The 23,313-nt window shown below is 41.5% G+C and overlaps 1 protein-coding gene across 5 annotated transcripts in view; it reads right to left on the bottom strand.

Annotated features, from left to right (window-relative positions):
* FLT1 (fms related receptor tyrosine kinase 1) overlaps positions 1 to 23,313 on the bottom strand; it is a 177,613-nt gene that overhangs the window by 78,258 nt on the left and 76,042 nt on the right. For 4 of the 5 annotated variants that reach the window (XM_064586265.1, XM_045869251.3, XM_064586266.1 and 1 more), the window contains 3 exons: positions 17,092 to 17,206; positions 7,981 to 8,089; positions 1,116 to 1,424 (listed from right to left, as the gene is read on the bottom strand). In XM_064586265.1, the coding sequence (XP_064442335.1) occupies positions 1,116 to 1,424; positions 7,981 to 8,089; positions 17,092 to 17,206 (533 nt within the window). Of the gene's footprint in view, positions 1 to 1,115; positions 1,425 to 7,980; positions 8,090 to 17,091; positions 17,207 to 23,313 lie in introns of those variants that run through there. The other variant, XM_064586268.1, reaches the window with a different exon arrangement.

The raw sequence follows: 23,313 nt of genomic DNA, 5'->3' as shown, positions 1-23,313 counted from the left end.
AATCCCCATAAAAATCCTATGAACACTTGCATATGGGGAAAGTGGACTTCTTTTAATGGGCAAATCTTAGATTTACATTTAGAAGAATGCATTCAACCTTCGGTCACAAGAGCCTTGATAAACTGATTGTGGTATGTCTTTGAATGCCATCAATTAGATAGGAGAGAGTTCTTTAAAAGAATAACCAGGGGACAAATCTAAGTAAGGCGAAGGCATGATGCACATATTTTCAGATGTGGTCAGTGGCTGTATAGTCCACTCAGGGGCAGTGAGGGGGAAGCCTGCACTGCTAATCGGCTGGCTACCCAGAGTGCACAGGGGCAGGACATGGCCTTGACCTGGGTGGGCATTTTGAATTCATACTGTGATAAAGCTTTAATACCTCTGGATTACACCGACATCTTGCACTCCTGGGGCCCATTTTAGAAGCTCCAGTTTAAGATTAATGTGCTTAATGTAAAAAAAAAAAAAAAGAAAAGCATTTTCAAATAAATAAGCATTATAACTTGCTATCCAGGTGCTATTTACAAATCGAGAGCGGATGAAATAGTACAAAATAAAACCAAGCAGAGGTCCGATAAGAGTCTCAAATTCAACTGTAACTCGTTCTGAGCTGGAAAATTAACTTATTCATGTCCATCTTTGGCAGAAACCATCATTTGTTTAAATTATTCAGTTTGCGTAGCTTCGAAACTTAAAAATACAAAGAGGTTGGCATCAAAGTGGGAGGAAAGGATCAGTCCCAAGTTGTTGTTTATCAGGCAGGAGAAGACAGCAAAGAGCAAAAACAGAGAATGCACTGCAGGGATCCTCCAAATCCAAACGCGCACCAAGTTGGCCCCAGAGAGCAGAGCCCTCAGCCTGAGTGGGGAGCCCAGAGCTGGGACCTTGGGAGCTCATTATCACTCCTATCATCTCCAAACTCATTTTGGGAGGAGCATCTCCTCTGAGCCAGAAAGTTAGCAACAGTGACAATAAATCAAGATGATATGAGACAACTGTTACTTTTTAATGAGTCCTTTAATGTTTTACATTATTTTGTGTGGTACAATCATTCCTTGTGCTTTTAAATTTGGAGATCCGAGAGAAAACAGCCTTTTTGTTGCAGTGCTCACCTCTAATTGTAACTTCTTTCTTCTGAAGGATTTCTTCCCCTGTGTATATGTTCCTGGCTCTGCAGGCATACGTGCCTGAATCTTCCAGGGAAACGTTCTTGATGGTGACATTGAGAGTGACGGAGTACTCTTTAGTGATGGCCATTTTTTGCTTGCTGATGCTGTGGTGCATTGTTCGGTTTTTAACTGTCCGCAGCAAAATCCAAGTAATGTCTCTGTATAAGAACTTGTTAACTGTGCAAGACAGTTTCAGGTCCTCTCCTTCCGTAGGCATTTTTTCCAAGTTAACATGAAATCCATTTGGCACGTCTATAAAATAAGAATAAAGAACTTCAGTTCATGGAAAAATCAGTGTCTCCTCTGGAGATCGTTACAGATCTTAAGAACCGTTCTGACACAAATTCTCTCAGCATCAGCATTAAAAGGGTGAGTATTTATCTTTTCGTGTTAGGGGAACTGATCAAACCCACATAGGAACCAACTAAGTTCGTTCCGTAAGAAGCGAGGCAGCAGGTGCCAAACAGGCTGGTTATTGGGATGGGGACATTTTCCCTGTTTGCACCACGTTGCTTTTCAAAGTGGAATTTGTTGTACACCTTGTGGTGATAGCCACATTCCCCATTTCTGTAATACATCTAGAACTTCTACCGGTGGGTGAGTGGGCGAAATAGGGAAGTCCTAAAAGAGCGACCTGTACAAAAAACCAAGGGTGGTGTTATGGTCAGACTTATCCAGAAAAAGTTGTGACCAGGTGAGAAGAGGAAGTCCCAGGTACACGGTAGGAGACATCAGTCCTGCCAGTCAGTACCACTTTAATCCTAAACTTTTCCAATAAAAAAACCCAACTGATTTCCCCAGTTTCCAACAAGCGGACCGACAGTATCCCGCTCCAGCTGCTGCACCACCGCCTCGCCTGCTCTCGGCGGGCACTGTGGGCACAGAAGAGCCGCGTTCCTTGCTCAGGTCCCCTTTCACGGTGATCGTTCTATTCCGACATAAAAGAACAAAGTGCAGCCAACTAATCTGGGAGAGTTGCTTCATTTCAGAAGTGGGGGCAAGGCGGGGGGAAATAATTTTTAAAAAATCGTATTTCCTCTCAATAACATAGTAAAGGTTTTCAGAAGGTGAATATGCCATTCAAAGCCATTTCTCTCCTGTCGATCCCCAGCTAACCTTCATTTCCATCTCCAGCAACACCTTGTGAGCTCTCCTCCTCAGCTTTCTTACCCTGGACTGTCACTTAGCTTTTGCGCTCCGAGTTCCCTAGTCTCATTTTGGACCATTTCCCCAGAGGATTAAAAAAAAAAAAAAAAAAAAATCATTGGTTACTGGCCCCGAATTGACCCGCTCCCAAACCCTCCCATTGCTTGCTACTTAGTGGCGTATCTGTATTGAGCAAAGAATTTGGGCCAACATTTTACAAAGTACTTTGAAGATGAAAAGCACTATGTTCTGCTATTATTATTATTATCCGTTGCACACAAAGCTATAAAGAAACCTTTAAACCTTAAGGGGACAATAGTCCAAAATTAGATATCATATCAACTCTTTCCTAAATCTGACTTTGCTTGTTTTTCTGATTTTTCTGGGCTTTGGCTTTATCATAAAGTGTCACGTCTGAAGAAATGCCAAAGTATTCATTTGAAACCTGGGGGCAGGGGTAGCAGTGCTTATGAAGCTGTCAGTGGTTGGAGAGAGAGGAGACCAGCAGAGGTTTTTCCTGCTTTTAAAATGAATATCTAAGAATGTGCCAGAAGATGCAGAAGCAGCTGACAGTCATTTTTAACACAACAATAAGGTGTCAGAAATAGCCCCTCTAATTCAGCATCTTTTTATATTTGGGACATTTTCCAAGCCTGCGGCGGAATAAAACATCAACCATCAACTTTTACACAGATACCCAAAGTATTGTGTATGGACTGCAGTCAAATCATTTCTTCCAAGGCCATACATAGGCTTTCCATTTATTATGAGGTCCCGTCCTGGTGGTTAGAACCCAAGCGAGCCCAAGTAACACCACTGAGATCATGTAGAGTTTCTATTTACTTTAGTGATTTGAAACTTCCTGTGGAAATAGCTCACAGGTTTCCTGATGGAAGATTTTGTTTATCTTTGCCAAGCACCACCAGGAATCTCAAAATAAAGTGCATTTAGTGACACTGGGAAACCAGCAAGATAAGGCAGTGTGCTGTTCCTGTTTCACCCTTGGTAATTGCCAACACACCCATAGTCATGCGGAGTGCCCACAAACAGCAAACACACACACACAGGAAAAGAAAAGAACCAACCAGGTTCTGAGGTCTGCTGCTCATATGGGGGACACTGTTAGTGAAGTTAGTTTGGTTCACGTTACCAGACAGCCTCTTAGAAATGACTGTCCCTGGGCGCCTGGGTGGCTCAGTTGGTTAAGCGACTGCCTTCGGCTCAGGTCATGATCCTGGAGTCCCGGGATCGAGTCCCGCATCGGGCTCCCTGCTCGGCGGGGAGTCTGCTTCTCCCTCTGACCCTCCCCCCTCTCATGTGCTCTCTCTCATTCTCTCTCTCTCAAATAAATAAATAAAATCTTAAAAAAAAAAAGGAAATGATTGTCCATTTCTCAGGATAACTCCTTTGGCCTTCTCTTTTGAGCCACAGAAGATGATAAATAAAATGTCCTAACACTAGTTAAGGAATCCAGAGGGATTTTTCCTTTTAATTCATGTGGATTTTTTTTTTTTTTAGCCTGAGTACAAAAACAGACCCAAAGAATTGCCTTCTAACAAAGCGAAAGTGAGAAATCTTCTCACACTTAAGTATCTGTGGCAGATTTAGCACAATCCTCATTGGCACCTACTAACACTCATCCCCTATGACGCAGAGCACATCCGCAGCATCTTATGAGGTATCGTGGAGAAGAAGCAATCTTTGCTCAGAAGAGAGACTCAATTTAGGGTTAGGTGCAAAGAGTAATCACTGACACAGGTGCATATTTGGGGGGGCGCATACTGACTTGGTTGGATCAAACGTGAATTAAGTTCATGAAACAGACAAGCACAGAAATTAACACGCTGAGCAGTGTGTCATTTGTCAGGTGGTAATAAAGAAGGCTTTCCTTCTACTGAAGAACAGAAATAACATTCTCTAAGAGGTGAGTGGTTACTAGAAAGTTTTGCTTGTTTCAAGTAGACACTATGTACAAGTGAATGCCAAAGTTTAGAGTAGAAGCAGTGGAGAATTCTAAAGGCCACAGCTAACTTGTTTTCATCAGTTTGGAAGGCAACCTGTGTGAGTTGTTACTATATTTTAAGGAAGGGGCAACATGCATGACAAATCCAGATCTTTTGATTTAGAGGAGTTAAACTTTGGATCTTTTAAAACAGTCCTTGGGCGCCTGGGTGGCTCAGTTGGTTAAGCGACTGCCTTCGGCTCAGGTCATGATCCTGGAGTCCCGGGATCGAGTCCCGCATCGGGCTCCCTGCTCAGCAGGGAGCCTGCTTCTCCCTCTGACCCTCCCCCCTCTCATGTGCTCTCTGTCTCTCTCATTCTCTCTGTCTCAAATAAATAAATAAAATCTTAAAAAAACAAACAAACAATGTTTAAAACAGTCCTTGCACGCAGTCAAGCATAAACACTGAATAAACGTACATTCACTTTTCAGAAAATACACGTGTAAGGAGCAACATTCCTAAGAGTATCTAGTTTTATCTTCAGTGAGAAGAAATCTCGTGACTAAGATTTAAGTAAGAAAAAGGTAGTAATTAGTTAAAAAAATAATTAATGTAAGCAAATTAATCCATGATTACCAAAAACTAGAACTTTTCAGGATTGGTAGGAAAGAATTCAGAGCAATTATATTCCATTTCAGGGTAAGATTAAAACTCCTGAATTTCTAGAGGAAAAGCATTGTAAGCCTCAACTCTGTACGTCTGAATTGAATTCTCATAGCTCCTTTCTACGGACAAGCCTTGAGATCGAGAAAAGCTTTCAACCATTCCATGGTTATACATTGTATAATGTGGTAGGAGGGAATCTGTCTGCATTGAACGTGTGATCAGCTTTGTCAGTAAGACAGCCACACGCAGACAGACACGCAGTAATGCCAAGCTCAGGGGGGTAGGCTAGATATTGGTGCTGCAGTTAAGGCTGGGTATCAGTTCATCTTTCTTGGGGACTCTGAATAATAAGGAAATGAGCACAACATCCCCCTCTACTCTTGGTACCTCCTTTTCCAGTACTGCCTTCAGACCCAGGCAAGAGGGGTCCCTGTTCTGGGCCTTTAGATGGCTCTACTCCGGCTGTCCCCCTCCTCACAATATAGAGTCTGGGGGGTCAAGAAAGCATGCCACCCCCACTTCCGTATCTTGCTTGAGGTCCTTGGGATCCCAGAATTCCTTGTAAAGATGATCCCGAGTCTGCTTCCAGACTGTCAAAGTCCTCTTCCCTGGGTTTGTCCTCCTGAGGTCAGACTGCTCCTAGGTGTGCACACGTCTAGATCTCAGGGAAGACTGTTAGTCAGGAGTGTGGGCAGCGCTTGGATATGTGGGCTGTGGAGACCATGCATGTGGGTGCAGTAGTGGGACAGAGCCAGGAGTCGAAGGAGAAGATGGGGGGCCGTTCCTTCTGTACCTCCAGGCATTGCCACGTTCTGTGGTGGAGCTATGAGGAGACCCAGAGTTCTAAATTTGCACCTCACCTCTCAGGTCATCATGGAGATATATTTGTCCATGAGAAGCTGAAACATAACAGCTAAATGAAACATAACTGAAGTTCATTTAGAACTTGTGACGTGGTTCGATGTATAGTTTGTGGACCTCCATTGGTACTCTTGCATTGACTCTGAAAATGTCAAGGCAAGCCTGTCCTCTTCTTTTTACCTGTTCAAATTTTATGCCCTCCTCCCCTAGGTCGACCTTGGCCCTTATTTCTCAGAGGCTTAAAGCTCCTCTGTACACATAGTATCCACTGGCCACATGTGGCTACTGAGCACTTAAAATGTGGTTAGTGTGACTGAAGAACTGAATTTTATTCAATTAATTTTATTTCAATTAATTTAAAATGTAAAAACGGATGCAGTGTAATACTTTGAAAACACTGCATTTTGAAATGGTATTTTGGATATACTGGGTTAAAAAAATTAATTTTACTTTTTATTTTTTTAAAAAACGTAGTTTTGCTAGACAATTTTAAATTACATGTGTGGCTTGTATTTCTATTGGACAGCATCGGCTTAGCGTTGGTAAGTTCATCTGCCACATTACTTCTGCATACGCCTTTTGATATTAGGGTACAGATAACACTTCTTTTTTATGTTAAACCTGTCTTCCTATAAAGACAGGGCTTCATTGATAATCTGTTCAAGTGCTCAGTGCAGAGCTGAACTATTCTAATTAATAGTGCTCATTAAGCTTGTGTAAACTTGTTGAATGTTCAGAACAGGAACTGCTCAATCTTTTATACTTTCAATCATACATACAGGCACTATGGATTTGGATAGGAACTTGTTTGCAACCAAATATAAAGGACAGTTCAAACCTTTGTTCCTAATTAGTCCAAATCATCCGAGACTGGTTAGAGAACCAGTATGTGTGAAATTGCTATCTGACTCCTTCTCCAAATAAAGGACTTTTCCTATGTGGAATGGATGCAGAGACAATGTCCCTTCCACTCTTTGTAAGGAGTGGAAGAGGACAGGGGCTAACTTGGTCTCGGGTGGCTCTGGCGTGTCCCCTTGCACCTCTCCAAACCCGATTTCCTGACTTGCAAAGTTCGAGGGCTATCATGCTGAATAGCCTCTCAAGTCTCCTTCAGCTCTGACATTCCGTGAGAATCTACCTCAGGAGATCTCCCACGACACAGCTTCTCTGAGGATTGGCTAACTTGCCGGAAGGCTCCCTGTGATCCGACAACCCATATGTCTCATGGAATCAGACCTACCTATTTCTTTCTAGAGAACTCTAGGCAACTGCTGCAGCCTGCCCCATGCAGTGCAAAGTTTCCAGAAAGCTGGCAAACTGCCCGGGTTTCCTCAGAAAATTGGGGCAGTGCGGAGCCAGGCAATTGTTTTTATACTTTGAGCTACTTACTTCCTTCCTGTACCCGTGGAGGGACATAGGGAGTGCCATTTGTGTACCTTGGAAGTTTTAAGATTTGCAGAGACCATCATATTGAAGGCTGAAAAATGTGTAAATGCTACCAAAAAACCACATTAATTACTGTCAACAAACTCAGTTTCAGGTTTCTACAGGAGAGCCTCATTCCTCAAAAGTAGAAATTACTTAAGTTGTGAGACAACTAGCTTCTCGGCTTCAAAAACAAAAACCTATCATCATAGGTTTGGTGTCCTTGATTGTTACTGAACAACTTCTATGTACCAGACCCTGTGCCAGGTATTGAAAGGAGTTCAAAAATGAACATGACAAGATCCTAAATTCACGATCCAGCCTGGGAGGGAGATGTACACACATAGCTCTAAAAGGGAACTCAGAGAAAGAACTTGTTCAGAGATCCAGTGATGTTGCAGAATCCTATTCCTGAGAGCAAGGATGAAGGTGCTCAAAGTTTAACAATTCTACGGAAGTTTTTAAAAATAAAAATCCCGGGCGCCTGGGTGGCTCAGTTGGTTAAGCGACTGCCTTCGGCTCGGGTCATGATCCTGGAGTCCCGGGATCGAGTCCCACGTCGGGCTCCCTGCTCAGCAGGGGGTCTGCTTCTCCCTCTGCCCTCTTCCCTCTCGTACTCTCTCTCTCTCTCAAATAAATAAATAAAATCTTAAAAAAATAAAATAAAATAAAAATCCCTCAAGCCAAAAGTGCACTAAGAACAAACAGAATTGAAAGGACAGCGAGGTCACCAGGCTATCTTTGTGAGTATAGGATATACGGCTTACCTGTAATATAAAAGCTTATGTTTCTTTCCACAGATCCTACTTTATTAGAAGCCATGCAACTGTAGATTCCAGAAATTCTAGAGTCAGCCACAACCAAGGTGCTAGCCGTCTGTAAAAGAAAAGGAAGCTTTAGCTAGAGCAAAGAGCTATTTGAACATCCCTAAGATTCTTCTAAAGGTTGAAGTGATTCAGCTATTCCATTCATTCGACAAGGCTAGTACTACGCGCACGGCGGTTACCAGAAGGCTCTCCCTTTGCGGAGCCCCAGCAAGAATGGAAAAATAACAGGAAAGCAGGTCCTCAGGAGACCGGGGGCTATGACATCCGACTCGTATGAGGGTTTCAGGCTTATTTATCTCGTGCTGCTGGCGTAACAATTACAGACCTGAAGCTGAGATGCGGGACTGCACGTCCTACTCTATGAGGTGGTCAGTTCCACGTCAATGAGAGGAACAGGTGAGGCTGAGACCTTCCCTTTTGTTTGGATGACCTGAGACTATGGATGCCATTTGGTAACAGGAGGTTTCTTTGCTGTTTGCTTCTGTAATGGGCGTGTTAAGTGAGCAAGGACAGAAGAGAAAGGTTGGCCAAACCATTTCTTTTATGTACTCAAAGAATGGAGCTCTGCAGCCCCCAAGGTGCAGAAGCTCTGGAAAGCTCTCTAAGGCTGTCCTGTGTGTTTATAAATGACTTAATTTCTCAGTCTGCCAACCCACAATCTAGAAAACGAAGACATAAACTGTGAATACAATATCGTTTCACGGAATTTTCGTGCTGCTATTTGACACATGAACCCTTGAAGAAACACTAGTGGTCACATTTGTGTGAGGTGGAAAGCGCTTTCTAAACTGTGATGTCTCACAGAGTAATGAAACACAAATTTGTACAGCATAAAGACTCTGCTGTCTTCTTTTAAAGATAAAAATTAGTAAAATGGAACCAGTTGTTGAGAGTTTTAAAATCTAACCCAGCCTTGCAAAATTGTAATGCATCCTTTCTATGGAACAAATGAAAAAGGAAGTTAAGTTTCTAGTATTTTTTTTTTTTTTTTGAGTGTATCCAGTTACTTATAAATTGTTGCGGCTTATCTCCTAGAACACAAATGACTGGTCATTGGCTTTGAAATTAGAGAGGCTTGCTGATGCTTCCAGACAGAATGGAGTGTCCTAGCTGAAGTAGAATTAGGTCAAGTGACTTACAGGCTAATGTAATATATAGGTAGAAATGTGACAGTCGGCTTTCTAAGATGATGAACCCCGATTCTATAAAGGGTCCCAGCATTCTTCTGAGTTGCTAAGTAATGGTCTAATTAAGCACTTTACTTATGTTCTCATATCCCAGCCAATAAATTATTTGTCTTTAATCTACAGATCAAGAACACTGAAAAATACACTCCTCGTTTTTTCAGCCAGCAAGCTTATTGCTCCAGATTCTCTGTAATTTTCACTATAGTATAGTGTATATTACATGATGTCTCCTCTTCTGTTTCTTGGATCTGTTTAATTACATCTCCTCATATATCCTCTGTGAATTATTGAAATTACTGGAAATGAAAGTGTCTGCAATATGTGGCAATTTTCATTCAACTTAGCAGACATTTATTGAGCGTTTATCAAGGTATGGTGCAGATGTTGTAGGGGAAACAGAGATGAATGTGACACAACCCCTATTCTTAACCTTGAATAGTCCTTGGAGGATTGCTTTAAAGTGACAGATAATTTCCCTGCTTGAAGATCAAATACGTATTATTCTCTCTTTTGCAGAGAAACACTCCCATGGAGGCAAATGGCCAGTAGAGGAGATCATGAAAAGAACTCACGTGTCTCTTTCCCTATGCAAATTAATAATCTTTAGAAGAGGTGGGAAATACAAGGAAATTCTAGCCAGGATATTTCTTTTAATTACTGCACCCACCACTTAAGAGCCATGGAAGAAAATGGCAGTAATTAGAAGTGAAGCTTGTAGGTAGCAGTGTGAAAGGAAGTGTTAGCTCGTGACCGCTGGAACAATTCAGACCATCAAGTCAGACACTGACTTCTTTATTTGGTCTCTGCAAACTTGGGCTCAGATGCTTGGAAGCGGTATGCAACAAGTTCAGACCCAGGGGACACCAATAAAGCCCCCCCTCCCCCCCCCCCCAGCTCAAGCACAGGTTTTCTTATGACGTCAGCTCTCAAATGTTTATCCTCAGGGGCCTCAGCAGAGTCTTATCTACATTCTTTGATTTGCTGCTCAGTAAATAAGTGAGAAACTCATTTCTGTTTGTCCTGAGGATGTTTGATATGAGGGACAGCTACTGCCTGAATCTGAAAGTTGCGTCTGTGTTTCTATTAAAACTATTTTGATTTCACTGGACTCAAAGCAAGGGAGCACCAGAACTGGGCTCTGTGGCAAGGGGAAGGAAATTCAGATGTGGCACATTTGCCACAGTTAAGATTTGTGCAGGCAATCGGGGGATGATTCCAATAAACTGTCGGGAGAGCTCAGAACTTTTGTATAATCAGAGAATGAAACTGAGATACCTAGAACTGAAAGGAATCCAGGCCAAAGGATGCGCCATGGAGATACAAATATTTGAATCTCTTATTTTGCTTGAATGACCCCTTCCCAAACCAAGGCAAGCCTTGGCAAGCCTGCTCCAGAACTCACCTCTCCCAAGTTGCTATTAAAATTGGACGAGAAAATGACATCGATGGGAGTTTACATTATTTGTTTCTGGGTGCCTTTATGTAGCCCTTGCTGTGTGCCAGATGGCACGTGAGGCGGTATCTAGCCTGTTGCTGGGCAGGCTAACTATGCGACTGTAGGTAAAAGGCTCATTATACTCTAAGCTGGGACTTTAATTTCCTCCTCCCTATAGTAGAATTACTCTACATGATCTCTACATGAAACTGCTTCTTGCCTTAAAACTCTTTAGATTGAATGGCACAGATCTATTGGTAGAGTTCCATCTAGTCTTTGAATTGAGTTCTTCCTTAAGAATACATCCTTAAATTGGCAGAGATGGGTCACATAAGCTAAAATGCTACTATGTACAGAAATACTAGTTTCTCTCTTATTATTTCACATAAGCTGCAAGCTATTTTTCAACTGATACATTGTTACAAGGTTTGAGAATATGACCGATGAATGAAAAAGTTATAGTTAAAGAAGGAAATGTAAAAATAAGATGAAATTAATATCCTATGATCAACTTTATTAAAAATTATCTGATTTCTAGAGCACTTTTTTCCAGAGAATATATTTTTTAACTTAGAAACTAAAACATGTTTTCATGACAAACAAAAGATATTTATTTGATAATTGAAGTATAAACATTATAGGGTCAGAAAAAGGAGCTCAACTGTGAGTTGTGGGTGAGTGTGGTTTTTCTGCACAAGAGACAACTTCCCTTAGGACAGCAAGTCTAAACGCAGAAGTCTTCTGAGTAAAAGGGACAAATCCATTCCCCAGTGCTCGTAACCAAATACTATTGTTTCAAAGGGGGAAAAGATGAAAATAGCCTAACAGTGGGAACACCAAATATTAACTTAATACTTTAAAAGAGGAAGTGCCAAGAATTTGAGTAGTTACATGTGTTTGAAATTATCATTTAGAAGGTGCACCAAAAGAAATTCTCAAGGATGTCTGCTTGTCTTCATTCTATAGTTTTCATTTGCCATAATTGTTTTTTGCTCTGAACATACACTTTGGGGGTGCCTTGACTTGCCCTGCCAGGACCTCAAGGATTTAGATATTAGAAATAGAGCCTTAAAGTCATTTTCTGGGTTCTTTTGTATGACCCAAGAATGCTGATGAAATCTGTCATCAGGTACTGTAAGTTGGGAAGTTATTCATACCCCTTCCTTCCCTTTCCCTACACATTAGTAATTCCCTACCACAATGAGGTTGCAACCTCATGGGTGAGAATATTTTGATGGGATGATGTGTAATTCAGCCTAATTTCCAGAACTAGTTTTAAAAGGTCTAAATATGGACCCGTGATCTTAATCTCGGGATGTTTCTAATATCGTTTCCTTTCAAGTGTGTCAGGGAGACATAAAAGTAGATATATAAAGGTCATGGAAGAATCTAAAATTAACCTCAGGTGGCACATTTGAGCCAAGTGATGGGAAAACAGAACGTGAGAATTCGAAAAACTTGAGGAGTGTGGGAAATGAGACACAAACTGTAATTCTGTCATTAGTTTTAAGGTCACTGTCATGGATCAGTCTTGTAATGGTAACCCTCCTCAAGGTAACCTCCAAACGGTTTCAATGGAAACACTGCTAAAACATTAAAATTGTCACAATTCTCCAGCCTCACAGAATGAATGCTGTAATATGTATTTCCTGAGTGTTTTTTCTAACACCGGGTTCCCTCTACTTACTTCCTACTCCGTAGCTACAAACCCAAGAGTCTGGCAACTCCATTAAAGAATACTAAAACTCCGCATTTGCTATTAGCAACTCCAATTGATGACTCATTTTTCACAGATCTAGGCCAAAACTTGCCAATGAGGAAACTAAATTTTATTGTTCTCTGCACCCTTCTGAGTTAAACAAACAAACAAACAAAAAAACAAAGAAAAAAAAAAGGAAATCCCTAGAATCTAACGGGGGCTCCAGTGGGACCTCTATTCCCCTGATCTGTGGGGGGTGTCACTGTGTGGGCTATGTGACTGTAGTTAAAACGGTCATTAGAGTCTAAGCTGGGACTTTAATATACTTCCTAAAAATGGACAGAAAAGAAAAGCAGTTTTAATCGTAAAGGAAAGGCCAGCGCAAATAATTCTGAAATAGCAAAACTCCCATCGGTCATCATCATAAATTTTTTTCCTACATACACAGAGATAAACTAATAGATGCCCAAATTGTAAAAGTAGTAAATGCTTCTAAATTTAGGCCTTGAAATGAAGAATGAGAATCTATTACTGTTACAGCTTCTAAGAGGATATGCCACAGATACATGATATACATAGATAACAACTTTGTTAAAAGTATTAAAAGTTTTTCAATGCAGACAATTATTGAACAAACAGTCTTCATTGTATACGATCACAATCAACTTGGGAACTGCATTAGGGCATACATGACAATCATGTTTATAAGAACGGGCAAATGAGGGAGGACAAGTATTATTAGCTCCATCTTTTGGAGGAGGGAGCAGGTTCAGACAGAGGGACGGATCTGCGTGTGGTTATACAAGATAGGAAGTCGCAGAGCTTGACCCCAGGGCTCCTGGCTGCAGGTTGGTCAACATACATGCCCACTGTGTCTGGAGATCTATATTTAAAACCTGCATAACTACAAAATTACAAGACAATAAACTTGTTTCAAGCCGTGTAGAAAAACATCAAGGAAGTTCCTTATCTCACTTGGGTTTTGTGACTTCACTCCCTCTGTGCTTTCCAGGTAATTCTGTATGGAGTCAGGTTGCTACTTTATATAATCCGAATATAATAGGTTCAGGCTAATCCGAAACCTCGCCTGGCTTTTTCATTTTCCACTTTCTTTTCTATCGTATTTTTTGTGGCTAGGATGCCAGAATAGAATTAAAACTTACCATTGGAATTAGGCTCATAAATGTTTTTTTTAATATCCAGCAGTTAACAGTCCATCTCCCTGATATGATCAGGAGAAGGCAAAATGAATTAACACATTCAGTGGCATCTTGAAGTTTTCTAGTATATTCTGTGACAACTAACTTGCCTTCTACTGTGAGGCATTTCCTTTCTTTGAAAAGACGTACTGTCACCCAAATTAAACTTTCAAGTTCATAGAATTTCCTCTTTTCTAAGGATTTCATTGAACTGCTCTCATCCATGGTTATCCATCATGGGACGTTTCAAACTACTGTTCATTTGTATTAGAGAAAAAGAATTGTAAACCACGGGCGCCTGGGTGGCTCAGTCATTAAGTGTCTGCCTTCGGCTCAGGTCATGGTCCCAGGGTCCTGGGATCGAGCCCTGCATTGGGCTCCCTGCTCTGCGGGAAGCCTGCTTCTCCCTCTCCCACTCCCCCTGCTTGTGTTCCCTCTCTCGCTGTGTCTCTCTCTGTCAAATAAATAAATAAAATCTTAAAAAAAAAAAAGAATTGTAAACCACGACTGTAGTCAGAAAAACTTTTCTTAAATCCTTGACAAGTGATTGTTCATATTTTCATGGAAGTCATCACCATTTTAATTTCTGTACCCCGTTGGAAGAGCCGTGGCTTTTGGACTAGGAAGACTTAGCTTTGAGTTCCTCGTCTGCCACATTTAAGCTGTGTGGCTTTGAGTTCATCTCACCACCCCTGTTTTTATCTTTAAAAAGTAGATAACCACTCCGGCTGGCCAGAATGTTGTTGATACGAGCGTATGTCAAAAAGTTTTACAGAACGCGGAAATCAGATGTTATTTGTCGTCACTGTTCAATCCTACATGGGGAGTGGGGGGAATGATGCTATCTACTTTGTTGCCTTCAAATGCAAAAAATACAGCTGAATACACAGATAACACACGCATAACCACACTCAAGCAGACAGACCCATACTAACAAGCCACTCTGAGTCAAGATATGCATGTATAAATAGACATTTTGGCAAGGGGTTGGGAGCTTTTTACTTTTAAAGCATCACTACCCCTGGGCCTGGTAAGAGCCGATTTTAAAGTGTATTTTTCCTGAATTCAACCAAAGAAAAGTCCGAGGTCCATGAGATGTGCCCAGTTCATAAGGTATCTGCTATTGCTGAGGTTCAGCGGAGCCCAGGGGAACGGCGAAGGAATGGTATGCAGGAGGGGACAGCAAAGGCCACCCACTCTAAAAAATACGGGTTCCCAAAGTTCAGGGTCCCTCAGCTGCTCTGCCAATCCACTGCCTGCACAGTTTCTACCCAGGCACTAGGGGGCAAGAGGACCAGTGCTAACAAGAAGCCCGCGAGATTTGCTGTGAGTAATAAAGTCCTTGTATCTGACCCGCAAGTAGCAGGTCTTCAACCACAAAACATAAAACTGGGACAGGCCTACCTGTTAGCCTGAAAATCGGGTACAATCTCAAGAGCCTTTGCTGTTCTTGGCATCTCTTTTAGAGAAGTTGAATCTTCCAAAATTGGTCAAAGGGTACAAAGTTTCAGTGATGCTAGATGAGTAAGTCCTAGAGATCCACTGTTCAGCGTAGTTACTTGCACTGAACAATGCTGCGTTGTATACATTTGCTATGTGTTATCATTAATTCATTGATTCATTCACACGGTCCTACATTCAGTGGGAGGAAACTTTTGGAGGCGATGGATAAGTTTGTAGCTTTGACTGTATTGATGGTTTCGTGGGTGTATATTTATCTCCAAAGTCCTCATTAAACTGTACACATTAAATTTGTACAGCTTTTTGTGTGTCAATCACACCTCAATAAAAATTTTTTAATACCAAAAAGCGTACCAGCAAAGATGTGTGCTCGATGCTCATTAGGTCAGGGAACTGTGTGGTTTTTTTTGGTTAGAAGTCTTTTTTTTTTTTTTTTAATTGAGGTATAATTGATACATAACACTGTATTAGTTTCAAATGTAAGAAAGCATAAATGATTCAGTATTTGTATATATTGCAACACGATCACCGTAAGTACACTTAACATCTGTCATCATACATAGTTAAGCAAATTTTTTGTCTTGTGATGAGAAGTACTAAGATCCATTCTCTTAGCAAACTTTCAAATATGCAATTCAGTATGATTAACTATATTCACCATGTTGTACAATAATCCCCAGGACTTAGTTATAACTGCAACTTCATGCCTTTTGACCCCCTTCACTTATTCTTCACAACCCTTACCCCTGCCTCTGGCAACCACCATTCTGTGCTCTGTAATCTATAAGCTTGGGGTTTGGTTTCTTTTAGATTCCACATATAAATGAGATCATACGGTATTTGTCTTTTCTTTGCCTGACTTCTTACTCTTAGCTTAGTGCCCTCAAAGTCCATCCATGTCACAAATGGCAAGATTTCATTCTTTCTTGTGGCTGAGTCATATTCCATTGTGTATATGCATACCATACATTCTTCATTCATTCATTCACTCCATGGGCACTCAAGTTGCTTCCATATCTTGGTTATTATAAATAGTACTGCTATGAACAGGAGGGTGCAGATATTTTTGAGTGTTTTTGTTTTTTTCTTTCTTTGTTTTCCACCCAGAAGTGGAATTGCTAGATTATAGGGTGGTTCTATTTTTAGTTTTTTGTGAAACCTCCAAAAACCTCCATGTTTTTCATAATAGCTGTATAAATTTACAACCCACCAATAGTGCACAAAGATTCCCTTTTCTCCACATCCTCACCCATACTCATTATTTCTTGTCTTTTTGATAATGGCCATTCTAACAGGTGTCAGGCAATAGCTCCTTGTGCTTCTGATTTGTATTTCTTAGGTCAGGGAGTCCTGATATACTCTAATGTGTTTGCATACCCTGACTTAGGCTTTGCCTTTGTGAAGACAGAGGGAAAACAATCTATTTTGTGAGATGGCAATATTCCATTTTAGACCTAAGTCTTGTACTAGCTTTTGCTTATTGACTACCTATTTTATGTATGTCAGAGATACTCAGTCCTAGGTATGTGCTAGAATCTCCCAGGGAACTTTTATGAACCCCAGGCTCTACTCCAGAGATTCAAATGTAAGAATAATTGGTGGAGTATTCTGATATTCAGCCAGGGTTGAAAGCCGTTGGTATGTGAGAGGCCGCTCCGCCTCTTGCATTAGGATCTAGTACTCATGCCTTTGGAACTGGTGGGCCACTGGAGAACAGAGTTTAAGCAGTCTCAGGGTATCTCTCCACGAAGATATATCTCTGATCTTGTCTTCTCTCTGAACTTTTGTTGTGAGCATTTGAATTACTTCTGGTTCTAGTAAACCCAGAACTGGAAGCCAAGTGTGTGTCTTTAAAATAAATATCCCAGGGGCACCTGGGTGGCTCAGTTGGCTAAGCATCTGACTTTGGCTCAGGTCATGGTCTTGGGGTCCTGGGATCAAGTCTGCTTCTCTCTCTCTCCTTCTCTCTTTGCCCCTCCCCCTACTTGTGCTCTCGCTCACTCTCAAATAAATAAAATCTTGAAAATAAAATAAAATAAATATGCCAATGCTTATTTTTGCAGACAATACCTTATTCTTTCCTTCTATTATTGCCGTGCGCTGAGTGATGCTCTCAATCCTGTTTCCTATGTTGCTGTCGGGATCCAGGATTAGGGACTCTTCATTATTGGAGCAAAAGTCATACCTATTTTTTAAAAAAAGCAAGTCATCACTATATTGCTTTGTAGCATGGTCCAGCCCATGGTGACAGGTGAAATAAAAATCACTGGTTAAGTCCTGAGATAACAAAGATAACAAAACACATTTTCCTCTTTTCCTTAGATTTTTCCCCCCATATTCATCCCCACAACTTAAAAATAGAAAATATATTTTGCTTGCTCTGAAAGCAACCCACACCAGTATATCTCCATACATCCTTCCTGTTCTAAATATTAAATACTAAGTAAAAATGCAAAAATTAGGAAATTTAATATCTAGATTTTAATCAGTTCCTAGTGGAGGAAACATGCAAACACAGGGGGAAAAAAAGAAGCTATGTTAATGAATGGAAACCTCAAGGAAATAATAGCATTTCACATCTATAAAAGGTTGGTTTTAATCAGAATATTCCATTATACAGCTAATTTTTTCCAGGGCTATTAAGTGTATATGGAAACACACAGCATGAAGCAGTTATTAAATTCTATTTCTTTCCAAGTTTTGGAGTATCATGAGAAGCTCTTTAACTGCTCAGACCTCAAAGTGTTTAATTATAAAATGATCTCTTCTGTTTCTAAAAGTCCATGAGATCTCTTATTATATGAAACTAGCTAGTAGAGTACCATTTTAAAGAGAGAAGTTAGCATGTTCTCTCCAATACACGTTCTTATCAGCAAGCTTCTATTTTCATATGGCTTATTACTCAGATTTTGGTGGAAATAGTTATTAATCTCAACACTCACAAAACTGCTCCCAGACTCCTGAATGTTCTGGTTTTTAGTGGAATCCTTTTTGCTTCCAAAGCTCCAATGACTATACTGAAGAAAGCCCAGCTTCCTTGTCCAACAGTCAAGGCCATTCATAGTCCATTCCCTACCTAGAATTTGTGGTGAGCAGAGAACCTACAGGGCTCTAATTTGTACTTGTCATGGGCAGATTATGGGGATTTTCAAGCCAGGAGGAATTTCACAGCCCAATTTCCAGAGAGAATGAGTGGTTGATCTTAGGTAGCCAAGGCGGCCATCATTTACATCAGATGACAGGGAGAGAATAAAATAAGCTGAGGAAGAAGGTAGGATAGATGGGATTGTGAAGACCAGGAAAATGTCCTGTGATTATCCCTCGATGGTCCTTGAGCTAGAAGGGACTCCAGACTGTTAAACCACTGAGTCTTCCTGGGTGGTGTCCTCTCCTGCCCTGTCATGTCTGCCCCCAGAGCTTTCCCCATGTTCTAAGTGGCCCCACTGGACCAGCAGCTCCAGGGGACCACATCTACTGTACACTCTGTCCTCACATCACAGCAAGGGCCGAGCGTGTCATTGGCATGCTATGAACACCTGTTAATATACACACAGGCATGGGGGATTGATACGCTGTTTCTAGCAAGAGCTTTCATTTGTTTTCATTGTTCATTATTTTCAAACATCACAGTTTGAAATCACAGGGCTGGTAATCACAGCCCTAGTGTAATGCCCATCACCCAGATTTAACAGTGATCCAGATTTTGCCACAGTTGTTTTGTCTATCCTTATTTCTTTCCATCTTTCTCTTTTGTGAAGTATTTTAAAGCAAATCTCAGGTGTCATTTCAGCCCTACATACTTCAGTGCATATTCCTAAAAGAATGCACATTTTCTAAGATAACAACAAGGCCATTATTACACCTAACTGTACCCACTCCATATACCAGATTTCCCCAAATGTTGGCAAAATGTCTCTCTTTTACAGTTAGATGATAAGATTTTAAATAAGAAAGAATAATAAGGACAGGCCATTCCTTAAGGAATTTATGCAATTTCTACTAGATATTCTTTATAGTCATCGGGTAAAATAAGTGAATGTTTTAACTGTTACTGATTAGTAGAGGAAAATGAACCCAAGAGAAATTATATACTTTCTCCTTTACTTGAAACCCTGTAATGCTATAGTTTTGAAATCCTGTCATTCTGCAATTTTTCGTTGTCTGTTCTCTGCACTGTTACAGCCATGCCCTGAACCGCCTTTTGACCTCAGGTCCTTCACACACGCTCAGGACACATATGAGTACAGCCAACGCACGTATGCCTTACATGTAGATGGGGTTTATTACACACGTGCACACCTGTATTGGACACGTGCGTGTGTACTTGGCATTGTGCCGTCAAACAGCTGATATTCTCTTGTATCTGGAAAAGAAGCTTTTAATTTCATTCTTTTCTCCCCAAAGAAGTGAAAAAGATAAACGGATGCCTCAGACAGAGATCTTAATTGCATACTCTTGATCTTCAGGAAAGGCAAAGAAATATGTTCGAGTACAGCGAGTCTAGGCATTTCCCAAGGGAAGTGCAGTCTGCTGCCCAAGTTCACGCGGGGCTGTCAACCTCTGACCCCTACCCCTGCCCCCAGAGGCGGCTGCTGGCAGCACAAGCCCTATGGAAACTATAGGCTAGACTCACGGCAAGGTCCTCCCAGTGCAAAGGACAGATTTTGTGGCCATTTTCTAATTTGGGGACTGGTTTTTTGTTTTTTGTTTTTTTCTTTTTCCCTCTTTGTAATTGGAACCATAAAAATAGAATGTCATTTAGGAGCCTGACTATATAACAGCACTTGAAAAGAGATTTAGGGGGAGGGGAATTTGCCTAAGCCTTAAGAATACATCAAGCTCTTAAGGAAGTAGATTGTGCCATGTTTGAAGATGCAAAGATAATCACTGTGCTGGGAACCGTCTTGAGGGGGGAGGAAGCCGAACAACAAGAGGAAAGCAGCGTTCACTCCTGATTTCGCACAGGAAGCCCACAGCACCTCCTGCCAAAGGGAGATAAGAAAGCTCCCAGGCACTATTCTGGACAAGGCCACTGTTATCAGCTTCAGCTCCACACGGTCCTCTCCAAGCCCCAAGCCTCTGTCCCTCGCCTAATGAGCTTTCGGACTCCTACCTCCATTTGCATACAGCACGACAAATACAATAGCACCGAGGTATTTATAACCATTGAGACGCAAAAAATTTCCGGGGTAAGGGTGTACTCCATGTCATCTCATCAATTGCGGAGTTGAAACAAATTAGTTTGGGACTAGAGATTGATAATAAATAAGTTAAAACAAAACAGCCAAGTATATATCCAACACATGGAGCTGAGACCTTACGTGTGACATGTCAGTCTGTCTAATTCCAGGTAGGAGCCGTCTGTGGGGCTCTCCCACCTGGTCTAAGTAACCAGGCGGCGGCTTTCCACACCTAATGGGAAAACACCACCCTCCGTTGATGTAGGTGACATTACAGACCTGCAAGCTTTGGGTTGATTTTTCCTGTAGTCGTGATGGATTTGCCCTAGTCCCTTCACAGTTGTAAATATTTGTCTCCTCTGTGACCAAAGACAGATGAAGGCAGTCTGGGGCCACAGACAAAGGCAAAGCCAACACTGGGGTCAAACCCACAATCTCAACTGCCAGTCCTAACAGGCAAGCTAACCAGCCATGGGCTAGAATAATTGTAATCTACACCATGCAATATTATACTCTATTATAATAAGGGTATTTTCTACATGCTAAGCACCGTGCTATGTGATTCATATACTCTATCTCATTAATCCACACAACAACCTAAAAAGTAGTTTCTATCATCCCCCCTTTAAGGGATGGGGAAATTGAAGATTAGAGAGGTTAAGTAAATTACCCAAGGTTAAACAGCTAATAAATGGCAGAGGCAGAATTTGTTATCAGTGCTAGCTCATTCCAGAATCTGTGCACTTAACCCTTACCCCACATGCAACATAACATCCATGTCGTATCCTCACATACCGAGAGATTATTATACTTCAGTGCTTCTTTGTATGTAGGAAGAAAAGGCTTCTCCAACATTCACTACCCCAATTCTATTACTGCAGTGGGGATTTAATGTTTTTTTTTGTTTTTGTTTTTTTTTGTTTGTTTGTTTGTTTTAAAGATTTTATTTATTTATTTGAGAGAGAGAGAATGAGAGAAAGCACATGAGAGGGGGGAGGGTCAGAGGGAGAAGCAGACTCCCCGCCGAGCAGGGAGCCCGATGTGGGACTCGATCCCGGGACTCCAGGATCATGACCTGAGCCGAAGGCAGTCGCTTAACCAACTGAGCCACCTAGGCACCCTTTTTTTTTTTTTTAAGACCTTTCTGCAATAAAGCTTCCTTCCAAAATATAGCAAACAACTCTTACCACACACCAAAATGTATTAAGCGCTCAAAGTGTGCACACTGCAGAATTACAGTTTAAATTAGGGCTCCCTTTGTCGTCCCAGTCCCTGAACCCAGTTCCCACTCACCTTCATAAATCCTTTGGATCGCCTTTACAGGAAATGCCAGGCAGAGTGCACCCAAAGGTACCCTTTGGTGTTCACCTGTGCTTTTTCTTAGTGCTGGCTTTGAACAATTCTGATTTTCAGACTCTGTTCATTCCTCCTGCCTTCCTGTCCCCTCCCCCTACCTCAAATGCAGAGCTCACACTTTCTTTTCTTTAGAGGGTGTATGGTTGCATCTGGTGGAATCAGAAGGAAGCATCCAGCTGGGTGAGCTTTAGCCATTGATGGTTAGTATCTATGTATTCTTTGAAGTGGCCTTCTCAGAACGGTTCAACACTTCACTGAGCCTTTCTAGAAACTGACCATCTGTTTAGTGCCTGTTATGATACCCACGCCTCCTGGAGATACCCAGTAGGACTTCTCATGTCTTGATTGATTTCTAGCAAATTCTAGACGGTCTACTCCATAGCCTGAATCTCAAGATAAAGATTTTTTTTTTTTTTGGCTCGCCTTTCATCCCTTGATAAATAAATGATATTAAGCTGATCTTTCTTTCAACATTTCTGTTCTGCTAAATCCTGACTCTTGGTTGGCTGAAGGGAAACTGGCTGTTACTGAGCTGCTACTAATGTGTCAGGCCTGGGTTGGGGAGGCTATACACATTTAATTCTCACAGTCCAACCAGTTCTCACAGTCCCCCTTCGGTGAAGCAGGCATTATAATGCCCATTTCAAAAATCATTTTACAACGAAGGAAACCAAGACTCAGAAAAACCAAATGCTTTGCTCAGACTCACAGAGAAAGTAGCAGACCTAGGATCAGAACCCAGATATACTCCACCCTTCCCACCACGCCAGAACTCAGCCCATCACACAGGATGAATTCTGTTCCCCGGGAACCTCCCCAAACCTTTATCACCATCCTTCACAGGGTGAATCTGGCTCAGAGTCACAGGTTAGAGGAAAACTCTGTGGTCCTCTGAATCAAACTGGTACAAAGTCAGACACCAAGAGAAAGTGAAAAATTAGCTTTCAAGAGAAGTAGCACCCAGTCCTTTGGTGGAGGGGGAAAGGGCAGAGGCATATTTTATAACTACATTTTTGACATAAATTCTGGTTTGTTTTGATCATCAAAATGTCTTGATGCTAAAATTATAGGAACTCTTAGGCTCCTACTGGCTGATGAAATTTATCATTTAAAAAAATCTTGCAGCGAAATATCAAATCTAACTTTTATCACAGGCCTTGTCTTTCCCTATAACTTACTTGTGTCTGCGCAATCCCTGCACATGTTCTGGGATGAAGCGGCCTTGTTTTATTGTGAATTCCTATACAGTTGTAGCAGGCAGCAGACTTTAAAGAGGACCTCTGGGGTGGGGGTGGGGGTGCGCCGTGGTGAGCCGAGCACCCAATACCCGGTGGCTGCCTATCTGAGCCTGAGCCATGCCCAGGAATGAATGTATATATCGATTTAGAATGAAAGCACATTTAGCTGGAAAAGAGGCTCTAGAAAGCCCTACAAAGTCTCAAGGCAGAGAATAACCTCCCTCTCCCTTTTTTTCTTTTTTGGATGATGAAATCTGAGGACTTCTGGTGTGGACTCTGCTTATCTGTTTAATGGGATTTGACTGCACGTGCTAACTCTGATTAGAATCTGTTTATACAGAATATTGAATCATTTCAAGTTACAAAACAAAGGGGTAGAGCAGTAATAAAGAGCAAGTCGAGGCTGTAAAATGTCTTTAAAAAAAACTAGAAAGGAAAAAAAAAAAAAAAAAGGACCAGCTGGCAGCGTGCCAGAGGGCACGGCCGGGGCTGGTCCCCCACTATGGCGCGCCGTCCTG

This window comes from Mirounga angustirostris, unplaced genomic scaffold, assembly GCF_029215605.1.
Source record: "Mirounga angustirostris isolate CCGP_5_RB_7025 unplaced genomic scaffold, mMirAng1.0.hap1 SCAF_3, whole genome shotgun sequence".
Lineage (NCBI taxonomy): Eukaryota > Metazoa > Chordata > Mammalia > Carnivora > Phocidae > Mirounga > Mirounga angustirostris.
The sequence above is the reverse complement of the archived record's forward strand: the minus strand, read 5'-3'. Positions and strand labels throughout refer to the sequence as shown.